This window comes from Bufo bufo, chromosome 4 (genome assembly GCF_905171765.1).
Source record: "Bufo bufo chromosome 4, aBufBuf1.1, whole genome shotgun sequence".
NCBI classification, from domain to species: Eukaryota; Metazoa; Chordata; class Amphibia; order Anura; family Bufonidae; genus Bufo; species Bufo bufo.
In genome coordinates, this window is record NC_053392.1 from 526,473,020 (window position 1) to 526,486,488 (window position 13,469).

At 42.1% G+C, this 13,469-nt stretch overlaps 1 protein-coding gene across 1 annotated transcript in view; it reads left to right on the plus strand.

The window, feature by feature from the left end:
* Positions 1-13,469, plus strand: part of EML6 (EMAP like 6) — a 198,419-nt gene that overhangs the window by 118,758 nt on the left and 66,192 nt on the right. The window contains exons 21-25 of the mRNA XM_040429747.1: positions 2,411-2,552; positions 4,132-4,284; positions 9,491-9,622; positions 11,471-11,559; positions 12,672-12,848. Of these exons, the coding sequence (XP_040285681.1) occupies positions 2,411-2,552; positions 4,132-4,284; positions 9,491-9,622; positions 11,471-11,559; positions 12,672-12,848 (693 nt within the window). The remainder of the gene's footprint in view (positions 1-2,410; positions 2,553-4,131; positions 4,285-9,490; positions 9,623-11,470; positions 11,560-12,671; positions 12,849-13,469) is intronic.

Genomic DNA, 13,469 nt, shown 5'->3' on the forward strand with positions numbered 1-13,469 from the left:
TGTACATGCAGTATGTAGGGTGGAAATTAGTGATGAGTTGCATGCAGATCCTGGCGCCACATCGTGTACAGGCAATCTAAGGGTCTCTTGACAATAAATCAGTCACAAAGTGATCACAAATCAGTGGGTTGTCAGAATCACCCAGAGTCAATATATAGACTAATAGATGGACTAGCCTAGCTGTAGTGATGTCTCCCCATAGACTGCGCATGAAGACAGTAGATTCTGCTCCCTAACTCTGTCTTTCTCACTCAGAATCAGAATTCACAGTTCTGACAAATTCCCGTCAGGGGATCCAAATAATAATAGTGGTGAACTATAATCAGTCACCGACCGCCACCATTAAGACTTAGTCTTTAGATATATTAAGAAATACCATAAAGTGCCCTAAAACAAGGGTCAGGATACAGGGAAAAGGGAAGAAAATCTGAACCCTGATGTTTCCATATTCTTTATACCTGTCACGCTTGTGTGTGGAAGAAAAACACCACACCGAGCATAGGAGGGAAAAGGGGATACCAGAATAAGATGCCTGGAAACTCGGGAAGGAAAATGGTCAGCTCCTAGAGAAAACCCTAACTTCAGTCCTGACAGACTACTAGTAGGAACAGGCCCCAAAGGTAGGCAGGTTCATACGCCGGATACCTAGAATCCTATCTCACCCTATAGTACCCTGGAACTAATGGCAGGACTGAGTCTTCCTGTTCCTCCAAAGGGAAGGACAAACAGGAGTCTCCCTCAGGCCAAATGACAAACTACAGGGAAAGGCCAAACACACACATATATATAAACAAAATACAAAAGGGAAAGGAAACACTTATCTTCAATGAAGCTTTGGTAGCACCAGGAACTCAGCTGGGAACCAAACACAAGCTAACCACAAGTCCAACAGAAGCTATAAACCGCATAGCAAAGAGGGAGAAACAATAATAAATAGAGAAGGTAAAATGACCACAATAGCCACATCTGGGGAAAGAAGGTGCGGCAAGCACCAGAAACAGGACAGACGTCATTTGATGCAAAAGGAAAACATGTACGATCAAACCACGTGTTGCCAGTCTCATAGATCTCCTGCCACCTGTCACGGGAACGTCCGTATGTCTCGGTACGTCCATGACAATACCCTGCCTGATCCAGTATCAGGAACCTCCTATATGCCCTAGGAAAGCCCTGACATCAGGATAGAAACCACCACCGTTTATACAAGTGAATATGATATTGCCAAAAAATAAAACATATAAAAGGACATTATAAAAAATATGGGTTATTCGGCTGATAATGGCGCACCCAGCGCTTAGCTAGAGCTGTTATCTTTAGCAATCAGGACCAGTGTATTTTAGCAAGAGTCAAGTACAGTGGACAGTTATTGATTTCAGCTGGTATCTTGCAATTATCACTTCTATAGAAAGAAATAATTGTTGAGCAATTGGCTCCTCTGACAGTATCAACTGATCTTTGTGACCACAGTCCCTTTTACACAGCTCAGGTTTTGGTCAATTATAGGGGATGAACGTTCCTACAAATGCTCTTTCCCATTAATTTCCCTGTGTAAATCTTCCGCCATCAGGTAATCACACCTTTTCTGCAACATGCAAAATCATTGCTTGTCGACAGCAGATCATCCTGTGCAAACAATGAATCTGTCATGGGATCAGCGATCACAGTACCAGTCTTTTATCTCAAACAGAAGAGATGATTGCTGCAGTGTAAATGCAGTTATCACCTCAGCTGATGATCAGGCGTTTATCTGGAACGCTTGGTTTGTTCTTGATAGTTGTCTGTAAATAAGGCCATGTAAAAGAGTCTTAACAGGTCTACAAATGAGACAAAATCTTTAATTCTCAGATGTCTCTTAGCAAGTAGATGGAGTCAAGCTGTAATAGTGTCTCTCCATATACTACACATGAAGGCAGCAGATCCTGCTCCCTAACTCTGTCTCATTCACTCGGAATCACCCAGAATCAATATATAGAGCATTATAAAGAAGTACTGAGCAGTAGTGATGTGAATAAAGCATTTAGGGTGATATATAACACTCACTATTAGCTTTTGAATCATAATCATGCCTGCTTCTCTCTGAGCACTGTTCTTTTCCCTGCTCCAACCCCTCTTCCTATAGAATTCAATAGGATAATGTAATCTGATTCTTCATTGACAGGGCAGCCTGTCGACCGTCTTGCCTCACAAGATGGAATGAGTGGAAAATTCAGAGAGCATGTTAGTCTGGGAAAGGGAACCGGTGAAACAGCTGATAAGAAGACTACAAAGCTTTTTCCCTCTGATAAGATATATCACAAAGTTTTTTTTATATTCGCCTGTACTATTGATTTATGTTGTGTGTAAAGTTAATGACCATTTAAATTTCTTGATGGGAAAACATAATTGTTCTTTGTTTTGTTACTTATGACAGGGTCATATGGAAGGAGAAGTCTGGGGTCTGGCGACCCATCCACAGCTACCTATAAGTGCCACAGTGAGTGATGACAGAACACTCCGGATATGGGAACTCTCCTCCCAACACCGCATGCTGGCTGTGCGGAAGCTGAAAAGGGGTACGTTTTAAGATTGTGAAAAAATTGCTGATTACGTTGACCTTTATATAGAAGACATTGACCCTCTTTCTAAGTAAAGGAGATAGTTAAAGTGAGTTAGCACCAAATTGTGCATAACTCTGATGGTGGGTTTACATGCGCCGAGGAGCAGCAAATTGTCGGGAAGGAAGCGTTCCTTCCCGACAATCAGCTACTCGTTAAGTGGAGGGGAAGCTCTGTATGTACAGTATATGCAACGATCACCTCCACAGCATGAGAACGAGCAATCACTACTGCGATCGCTCGTCCTCATACAGCTGCATTGCTTCTGGGCAGCAGAGTGCTGTTTATACAGCACGATCTGCTGCTCAGAAACGATAATTTATGTGCCTGCACAAACGCTCGTTCATCGGGTGATTGGCTGCAGCTTTAGAAGGGCAGATTGTCGGTAACAAGCGTTCGTAGAAACGTTCAATCCGATAGTTTGACTGTGTAAACCAAGCATTAGGCTAAGTTCACATTGCAAAATCCACGGCAGACTTAGAGGAGTATTAGGGTGCTTTCACACGGAATTTTTTGTGACTGAAAATCAGTTCCATTCACCTACATGGGGCTTGCAGAAATCCATGTGCTTGCCACCCCATTGAAATGAATTGAATTGATTTTCAGTTGTAGAAAATTCTGCAACAAAACCGCAGTGTGAAGGCACCTTTACAAGCGTTTTAGAAGAGTAAACTCCTTCCTAACTGTCTCACAATCACTCGGAAGCAGCCCCAAGATAATGGAGGACATTACAGAGAAGTACTGATCCGTATTTTTGTTATTGGAGCACTTGTGATGATCTGTAAGCTTCCTATGTAGCTGTTCAGTCTCGCTTTGCTGTGCCTGTCTCCTCAGTTCTTCCTCACTCCTCCCCCTTTCCCTCTCCATAGACTTGCATTGACATGTGTAATATGATACTCCTGCAGAGATGATCTCCTGATGGGAAAAAGTCATTTTTCAAAGTAAAAACATTTAGTGTGGAGTAGTGGGGGAACGTAACACAGCTGATAACAAGAGAACTCGACATTTCTCACTGATGAAACTTATTACAGAATTTCTGGTGTTCGCTTGTGCTATTGATTTATACAAAGTTGCGTGAAAAGTTAGGGACCATTTAATAATTATGTCCGTGGTACTTCTCCTAGGAGAACACAGCCACTATTCCAAATTGGTGAGTGATGAGAAAAGAGACTAATTTTATCACTAAACTGTTTTCTTTATTCCATTTTTTACTTTTTTGGTACAGTCATGAACTGCAATGTAGACCATTTTATTGCATAATATGGTTTGTTAAATGGAGTCTATTGCCTCCAACATCAGTTTCAAAGTAAGAATATGGCCATGTGTTGAAGGATAGGTGCCCAGGCATATAACGATACCTTTCTTAATGGTTAGAGTTTAGCTGACTTTAGTCTTATGTGTGGGGACAGCTTTCATTTAATAGGGGCATTGGGTCTAAAATACTGTATCAACGTTTCTTCAAGGTAGGTATAATCTGTGGTGTCTTTGTATTTGTAGTGCACAATTAGATTTTTCAAGTTTCCTCTTTGTGTTTCAGGCGGACGATGCTGTGCCTTCTCTCCAGATGGGAAAGCCTTAGCTGTAGGCCTGAACGACGGCAGCTTCATAGTGGTAAATGCTGACACTCTTGAAGACATGGTGTCTTTTCACCATAGAAAGGAAATGATAGCCGACATAAAATTTTCACCAGGTATGAATCATTCTATTGCCTCTGTTTTTTTTATGTCTGTGTAGCAGTGTTTATTTCATATGTGATGCATTGCTCTGGATGTAGCTATATTCAGCTAAAAACATAAAAAAGGTTTGTGCTGCACTTCACAAGTATAATGATATAAATAACTCGTTTCTCCTAGCTTGATCCTCTAATTTGAAGGCCTTAAAGGAGTTATCTAGGTTTGGGGACCTTTCTTCCAGACGCTCCAATTTCACTGGACCTGCGGACACAGACCTCTTCATAACTTTGGAGCATCCAGCGCCGCTTCTAAATGTAAGACAGCTATCGAGCTAACTTACATTTAGACCTTTTTCTACGCTTGAAACAGGCGTAGAAAATGGTAAATGAGACGTGCCAGCCCACCTACGCCACGCTTACCTTTTTAGACCTGGCGTGAGCGGGGAGAAGTCGCAGATTACGGCACAACTAACCATTGCGCCCCAATCTGCACCTGAAGTATGCCTACCCTTCATAAATGACCTCCTTGGTGCCTCTGTAATCGTACTGACCAGCAGAATAAAGATAACATGTGATTTTTCCCGCACGGTGTACGCTGCAATAATAAACCCAAAAAGCAATGGCAGAATTGTGAAAAATTTGGGTCTAAAGCAACATTTTATTGAAAGAATTTAAATTTTTCATTTTCACAGCCAAGTGTTTCTAAATTCTGTAAAATGCCCGTGCAGTCAAAGTGCACCCCTTAGTAAATTCCTTGAGGATTGTAGTTTCCAAAAAGGGGTCTCTTTTTGAGGGTTTCCACTTTAGGGGTACCTCAGGGTCTCTTCCAATACAACAAACATGGCACCCAAAACCCATTTCAACAACATCTGCCCTCCAAAAACCGTATGGCGCTGCCATGTGCCCAAAGAGCAGTTTATGACCACATATGGGGTGTTTGTGTAAACTGCAGAATCAGTCTAATAAATATTGAGGTTTATTTTGCTGTTAACCCTTGCTGTGTTGCAGGAAAAATGGATTAACATAAAAAAATCTGCAAAAAAAAAAGGATATTTTGAAATGTCACCTCCATTTTTCTTTAACTCTTGTGGAACACCTCAAGGGTTTACAAAGTTTGTAACATCAGTTTTGAATAATATGATGGGTGCTTAAAAAACGGTTTTGGAAATTTTCTTGAAAATTAGAAAAATTGCTTTTAAAGTTCTAAGCCTTTTAATGTCCTAAAAAATTAAAATTTACGAGATTATGCTAACATGAAGTAGGCATATGGGAAATGTTTATTGATAACTATTTTATGAGGTATTACTATCTGTTTTAAAATAGAGAAATTCAAATTTAGAAAATAAATGTTGACCCAAATTTACCACTGACATGAAGTACAGTGTGTCACCAGAAAACAATCTCAGAATTGTTTAGATAAGTAAAACCATTCCAAAGTTAATACCACATAAAGTGACACATGTCACATTTGCAAAAAAAGTCCTGGGACGGAAGGTGAAAACCGGCTTGGGAAAGAAGGGGTTAATTTGACTTGACTGTGTGTGTATATGTATATATCATTCTGATAGCAATGTGAGCGATTAGAATCAAAGAAGAGGAACACATTAAGTATGTTGAGCCTTATGAAAGTCTGATCAAAATCACAGATGATCACAGAAGTAAAAGGGTAAACTAACAAAACAATAGATTTGATGTATTTTAGGTAGCGTTACCATCAGTTATGAGTGCACTATATGAAAGCTGGTCAGCTGAGGTGGAATTACATTGTATTTTCTGCTTATATAAAGAATACATGTACCACATGTGATGTTACAAATCTTTGGCGCTGTTTCATCTGCAATATGCAGTTCAGTTCTGGGCACCAGGTCATAGAAAGGATGCCCTGGAGCGGAAAAAGTACAAAGGAGAGTAACTAAACTGATAAGGGGCATGGAGGGTCTTAGTTACGAGGAAAGATTAAAATAATTAGATTTATTTAGTTTTGAGAAGAGGCTTTTAAGGGGGGAACATTATTAGCCTATACCAGTGGTCGGCAAACCACAAGCGGCTCTTTAGCCCCTTGAATGCGGCCCTTACAGGTGCGGGCTCCCACATAGCCGAAAGACCAACCCTTCCTGCTGATTTGTGAAGCACGCACTACAGTCTTCTTGCCTGTGGAACGCATTTGCGTTCCGCAAAGCTGGAGAGGGCGTGAACATCTCATATAACATGCCCATATTTTCTCCCACTATTAGCGCACGCGCATCATCACACAGGAAGCTGAAGTAATCGCCTTCACTTGGGTGTACACACCTCTTTCCAAACGTCGGAACGTGCTGCGTCAGAACAGGAAGTGACGAGGGTAGTAAAAGTTCCTGGGTAGGGAAATATAACGAAACACCGCCGCAGGCGCTTGCTGTGCTAAGAACGTGGCGCCATAGTAGGCATAGTCAAGTGTGCTACCTCCTTCTACAGGTGACTCTCATTAATTATTTGGCATCATCATTTACATGGCATGTAAACTATTTAAACAAAAAAAGTACTAAAATAGGCGTGCACACCTTGCACTGGCTCTGCATACAAGTTTAATAAAAGTGAAAAATGATAAAGATAAAAAGGAAATAATAATCAAGATCAAAATAACAGAAAGTACATACAGTCCTGATCAAAAGTTTAAGACCACTTGAAAAATGGCAAAAAATCATATTTAGCATGGCTGGATCTTAACAAGGTTCCAAGTAGAGCTTCAACATGCAACAAGAAATGGGAGTGAGACAAAACATTTTTTGAGCATTCAATTTAATGAAAACAACGAATAAACTGAAACAGGCTGTTTTTCAGCTGATCAAAAGTTTAGGACCACACCTCCAAAAAAAAAACTAAACCCCCCCAAAACAGAAATCCAACTTCCAAACACGAACTAAGTAATGAGTAGCTCCGCCGTTATTGTTTATCACTTCCAAAATTTGTTTCGGCATGCTTGATGCAAGCGTTTCCATGAGGTGAGTGGGAACATTTCTCCAAGTGGTGAAGACGGCCGCACAAAGGCCATCTACTGTCTGGAACTGTTGTCCATTTTTGTAAACTTCCCTTGCCATCCATCCCCAAAGGTTCTCAATTGGATTTAGATCAGGGGAACACGCAGGATGGGCCAAAAGAGTGATGTTATTCTCCTGGAAGAAGTCCCTTGTCCTGCGGGCATTGTGTACTGTAGCGTTGTCCTGTTAAAAAACCCAGTCGTTTCTACAGAGACGAGGGCCCTCAGTCATGAGGAATGCTGTCTGCAACATCTGGACATAGCCAGCGGCCGTTTGACGCCCCTGCACTTCCTGAAGCTCCATTGTTCCACTGAAGGAAAAAGCACCCCAGACCATTATGGCGCCCCCTCCACTGTGGCGCGTAGAAAACATCTCAGGTGGGATCTGCTTGTCATGCCAGTAACGTTGGAAACCATGAGGACCATCAAGGTTAAATTTTTTCTCATCAGAGAATAAAACTTTCTTCCACCTTTGAATGTCCCATGTTTGGTGCTCTCTTGCAAAGTCCAAACGAGCAGTTCTGTGGCGTTCAAGGAGACGAGGTCTTTGAAGACGTTTTTTTGTTTTTGAAGCCCTTCAGTTTCAGATGCCGTCTGATGGTTATGGGGCTGCAGTCAGAACCAGTAAGGGCCTTAATTTGGGTCGAGGATCGTCCAGTGTCTTGACGGACAGCCAATTGGAAATTTTTGTTGGGTCTTCCACTTGACTTTTTTGTTCCATAACCCTCAGGATCATTTAAGAAATTCCAAATGACTGTCTTACTGTGTCCCACCTCAGCAGCGATGGCGCGCTGTGAGAGACGCTGCTTATGCAGTTTAACAACCCGACCACGTTCAAAAAGGGAGAGTTTTCTTGCCTTTGCCATCACAACGTGTGACTACCTGACAGAAAATGACAATGAATCCACATCTTTGCACAGATTTGGCCTTTTAAAGGCATGTGGTCCTAAAATTTGGATCAGCTGAAAAACAGCCTGTTTCAGTTTATTCGTTATTTTCAATTAATTGAATGCTCAAAAAATGTTTTGTCTCACTCTCATTTCTTCTTGTTGCATGTTGAAGCTCTACTTGGAACCTTGTTAAGATCCAACAATGTAAAATAAGATTTTTTGCCATTTTTCAAGTGGTCTTAAACTTTTGATCAGGACTGTATAAAAATATGTAAAAACACTGGTACTGTTGACGCAATAAAAATATAGAAAACATGAGACATAGAAATCATTTATGTCATGCCCAAAGTCCGATGTCAACATAAAAAGTGCGGAATCCAAAGGCAGTGCAGTGATGTATTATAATTCACCAATGGACAATGCAATGATCAAACTGTAGAAAGGTGAGATATTGCAGTTTAGTTAATAAGCCCCACAAAAATAGGGTGCCACCTGAGGCAATTTCAATATAGTGTGTCTTTTGCGGCTGATAGTCTTTTTATGTTTTCACCTGAAGTTTATGTCACCCTGATGGATTTATGCGCATACTATGCTAGTTGTCTTCTTCATATTGATTATCATCAGCGGACACTTATTGAAACTAAAAACAATGTACCTTCCTATATATTTTAGGTTTTAAAAATTTGGCTCTTAAAAGAAATTTCAATCGCGGTTTTGTAGTGCACAATTAGACGGGCACTGCCTCTGCCTGGAGAGGAAAAAGTTCAGTCTCTGGAGATGTCAAAGCTTCTTTACCGTGAATCGGTGGAATAGTCTACCTCCGGACATGGTCGCAGCAGGGCAGTTTAAAAAAGGGCTTAGATGAATTCTTAAAATTAAATACCTTTAATGCTTATGAAAATGTGTAGAAATCTGGGTCTCACACCTCTTTTCTAAAATTCGTATTCCCACCTATCCCGTGGTTGAACTTGATGGACGTATGTCTCTCTTCAACCGTATTCATTCTGTAACATCCACCATATTAGAAACAGCACATTAGCTAAATTGGATTTTCATTAAATGTGATTGTATTCCTGAATGAAAATCATCATTTTCTGCATAATGTTATTAGGTTGTAAATGTATTAAACGTTTAACTGGGCAGCAATAGCTGAGGTCTAGGTATTCAATATTTGCTGTGGTTTGAATTTTCTATGAGCAGGGCTTTTATGCGGGTATGGTTGTTTTCTCATCAGGCACACATTTATGGGAGCCACCCATCATTTGTATCGGCGATAGAAGGATATTGTATTATAATTTCATATTTTTATCTTTTGCAGAGGCTGGAAAATATCTGGCGGTGGCCTCTCATGATAACTTTGTTGATATCTATAATGTCCTGACAAGCAAGAGAGTTGGCATCTGCAAAGGAGCCTCCAGCTATATCACCCATATTGATTGGGACTCTAGAGGTAAAAAGGCTTTGCTGCACTTGATGGATTCTGAAAAGAAATTAAAATAACCTGAAATGACAATTATCATTTTTTGGTTTGCTCTGTTTTCTTATGGCGTTAAAGGGGTTGATCAAAATGTATTGGCTAAGTGTCTCAGATTTTATTACTAGAGAGAAGGCTTAGTCCATATGTTATCTTTGCATCTATTACTATACTGCATTATTTTCTGTGACTTTATGAATGTAACCATGCACATCCGCAAATTTAGTATCCTATCGTGCAGGATGTTTTGTATCCCCTTTTTTTTTTTCATGATTTAAAGGGGTTGTCCCACTAAAACTATTCTACATTTTTCAAACCAGCCCGTGGATCTGAATACTTCTCTAATTGCATGTAATTAAAAATGTTGTATTTGCGGGGTAGTATCTCTCCTTGGGGAGAGAGCGCCTTAGGCCTCATGCACACGACCGTATTTTGTTTCCGTGTCCGTTCCGTTTTTTTTGCGGATAGGATGCGGACCCATTCATTTCAAAGGGTCCGCAAAAAACGCGGACAGCACGCCGCATCAGTATGTCCGTTCCGTTGCTCCGCAAAAAAAATTGTGCATGTTCTATTTTTTTTCTAGTGTGCGAACAGGCATTATTACAATGGATCCGCAAAAACAACGGATCCGCAAAAAAACGGATGTCATACGGAACGGCATCCGTTTTTTTTTTGCGAACCGCAAAACACATACGGTCGTGTGCATGTAGCCTTAGGCTCCATTCACACGTCTGCAAAATGGGTCCGCATCCTTTCCGCAATTTTGCGGAATGGGTGCCGACCCATTCATTCTCTATGGGGACGGAATGGATGCGGACAGCACACAGTGTGCTGTCTGCAGCCGCAATTGCGGAGCGCGGCCCCGATTTTGGGTCCGCAGCTCCGCAAAAAGATAGAGCATGTCCTATTCTTGTCCGCAGCTTGCGGACAAGAATAGGCATTTCTATGGGGGTGACGGGCTGGTGTGTTGCGGACCCGCAATTTGCGGGTCCGCAACACACCACGGACATGTGAATGTAGCCTTAATCGGTGTCAGGAGACTTATAGGCCATATATTGAATTCTGGGAAGAAAGGGATGCAAATGAGCTCTAAACAAGCCCCCAAATCCTGACAGGTCTCACACCCAGTTAGGCTCCATTCACACGTCCGCAATTTTGTTCTGCATTTTGCGGAACGGAATTGCGGACCCATTCATTCCTATGGGGCAGCATGATGTGCTGCCCGGATACGGAATTGCGGATCCGCACTTTCGGGTCCGCACTTCCGTTCCGCAAAAAAATAGAACATGTCCTATTCTTGTCCGCAATTGCGGACAAGAACAGGCATATTCTATTTGTGCCGGCAATGTGCGGTCTGCAAAATGCGGAAAGCACATTGCCGCTTTCCGCGTTTTGCGGATCAACGGCTCCGTGTATCCGCAAAACACGTTGTGGACGTGTGAATGGAGCCTTAAGCCAGTACTCTCTGCTCTGCACTGATGAGGGGCAATCACCTCGAAACAGCTGTCTGCAGATGAGATGCTGACTTATTTATTATCCGAGTGTAATAGGCAGCGTAGACTCTATTACTGCAATGATAATTTATGACGATACGACCAGAAACGGTGATCATCAGTCATCATTGTTATGACCTTCATAAAATGATTGTTGCAGATTCATTGGGTATTAGCTTTACATTTTTCTATGTCCTGGGCATTTACTTATCACAGTAAATACATTTAGAGTCTTGAACATGAAACTGTATTTGAAATGACGCCACCCGCCAGCTTCATATATTGTCAATCACAGTTTTGTTTTTTTCACATTTTTTATTTTTTTTTAAAGGTAAATTGCTGCAAGTTAATACAGGTGCCAAAGAACAATTATTCTTCGAAGCTCCAAGGGGAAAAAGATATGTCATTAAATCTGCCGAGGTAACATTGACCCCATTTTACAGAATTTTCTTTTATTTTAGTAGTGCCGTGCCATTTCTCCAGATCCACATCTCTCCACAAAACGTATGCAATTTCTCCATGAGGCCTCATGCTCACAACCGTATCCGTCTTGCGGTCCGTTGACTTCAATGAGTACACGGTCCACATTTTGCAGACAAGTATAGGACACGTTCTGTCTTTTTGTGGAATGGACATACGGATGTGGAAAGCACCCGGGGGGATATTTATCATGAGTGTAATATCTGAAGTCAGTTTTCCTTGAGTCTGCGTTGGCGTACTTTATGTCTCATTTATCAAATGTCGCACGTTTTTTGATAAATTTGTCTAGAGCAGCTCCGCCAGTTTTCCTTCTCCTGAAGGCGTGACAAATCAGGGCCTATGTCTGCAAAATGTGCACCGTGAACCTTTTGAAAACAATGGGTCTGTAAATAAAATGCGGACAGCAAACAGACCGCAACCGTATTTTTCTAATCCACAATTTGCAGACCACAAAACGGATACGGTCTTGTGCATGGGGCCTTAGGCTACTTTCACACTTGCGTTCAGAGCGGATCCGTCTGGGATCTGCCCAGACGGATCCGCTCATATAATGCAGACTTGGGATCCGTTCAGAACGGATCTGTCTGCATTATATTGTAGAAAAAATTCTAAGTGTGAAAGTAGCTTCAGACAGATCCGTCCAGACTTTACATTGAATGTCAATGGGGGACGGATCCGTTTGAAAATTGAGCCATATAGTGTCAAATTCAAACGGATCCGTCCCCATTGACTTACATTGTAAGTCTGGACGGATCCGCTTGCCTCCGCACAGGGCCAGGCGGACACCCGAACGCTGCAAGCAGCGTTCAGGTGTCCGCTTGCTGAGCGGAGCGGAGGCTGAACGCCGCCAGACTGATGCATTCTGAGCGGATCCACGTCCACTCAGAATGCATTGGGGCAGCACGGATGTGTTCGGGGCCGCTTGTGAGACCCTTCAAACGGAGCTCACAAGCGGACACCCGAACGCTAGTGTGAAAGTAGCCTTAGTAGGACTTTATTTGTTGCGTCTTGCATTTGTGTTTGATAACATTTGTTAGTGTGTATTGTCCCAGATGGAGCGGATAGAATGGCACTCCTGGACCTGCGTCCTTGGCCCCACTTGTGAAGGAATCTGGCCTGCTCATAGTGATGTGACGGACGTAAATGCCGCCTCCCTTACCAAAGACAGAAAATCTTTAGCTACAGGAGATGATTTTGGCTTTGTGAAACTCTTTTCCTATCCAGTAAAGGTAAATATGCAGAAATGAGCAGTGATCCGATTGATAGAGATTTATCAAACCTGGTGTAAAGTAGAACTGGCTTAGTTGCCCATAGCAACCAATCTGATTCCACCTTTCAGAGCTCCTTTACACCAGTTTGCGTGTGCGATCTGTACAGTATATCACTGCCTGGTTAATACGTTGTATCACATTGATGAGATCAGAAGGCGGCGTCTGATTTGTTTTCTGAAGCAGCGCTGTTCTTGTCCGTGGACTGTGTCTGGTATTATAGCTCAGTCCCATTCAAGTGATTCAGGATCACTGTGATATTATTATTAAAGTTTTTTGAAACAAGCACTTTTTTATGTTCCTATTGTTGGTCCTGTAGCCTGTCATGGTCATAAGGCTTTGTTCACATCTGCATTGGAGGCTGACATAGTGGACTTGTCAAGTTGTAGCCGGGTTCTGGTCCAAGGTTTCTACTTTGGTTATGTCTGTTATTTTGAAGAATTTCCCCAAATCTCCTTCTGCTTTAGGCCTCCTGCACACGAACGTGTGAGCCCCGTGGCCGTGCTGCGGGCCGCAATGCACGAACACCGTCCATGAAGCAGCCGCAGCGGATCGCGGACCCGTTCACTTTAACAACTGTTC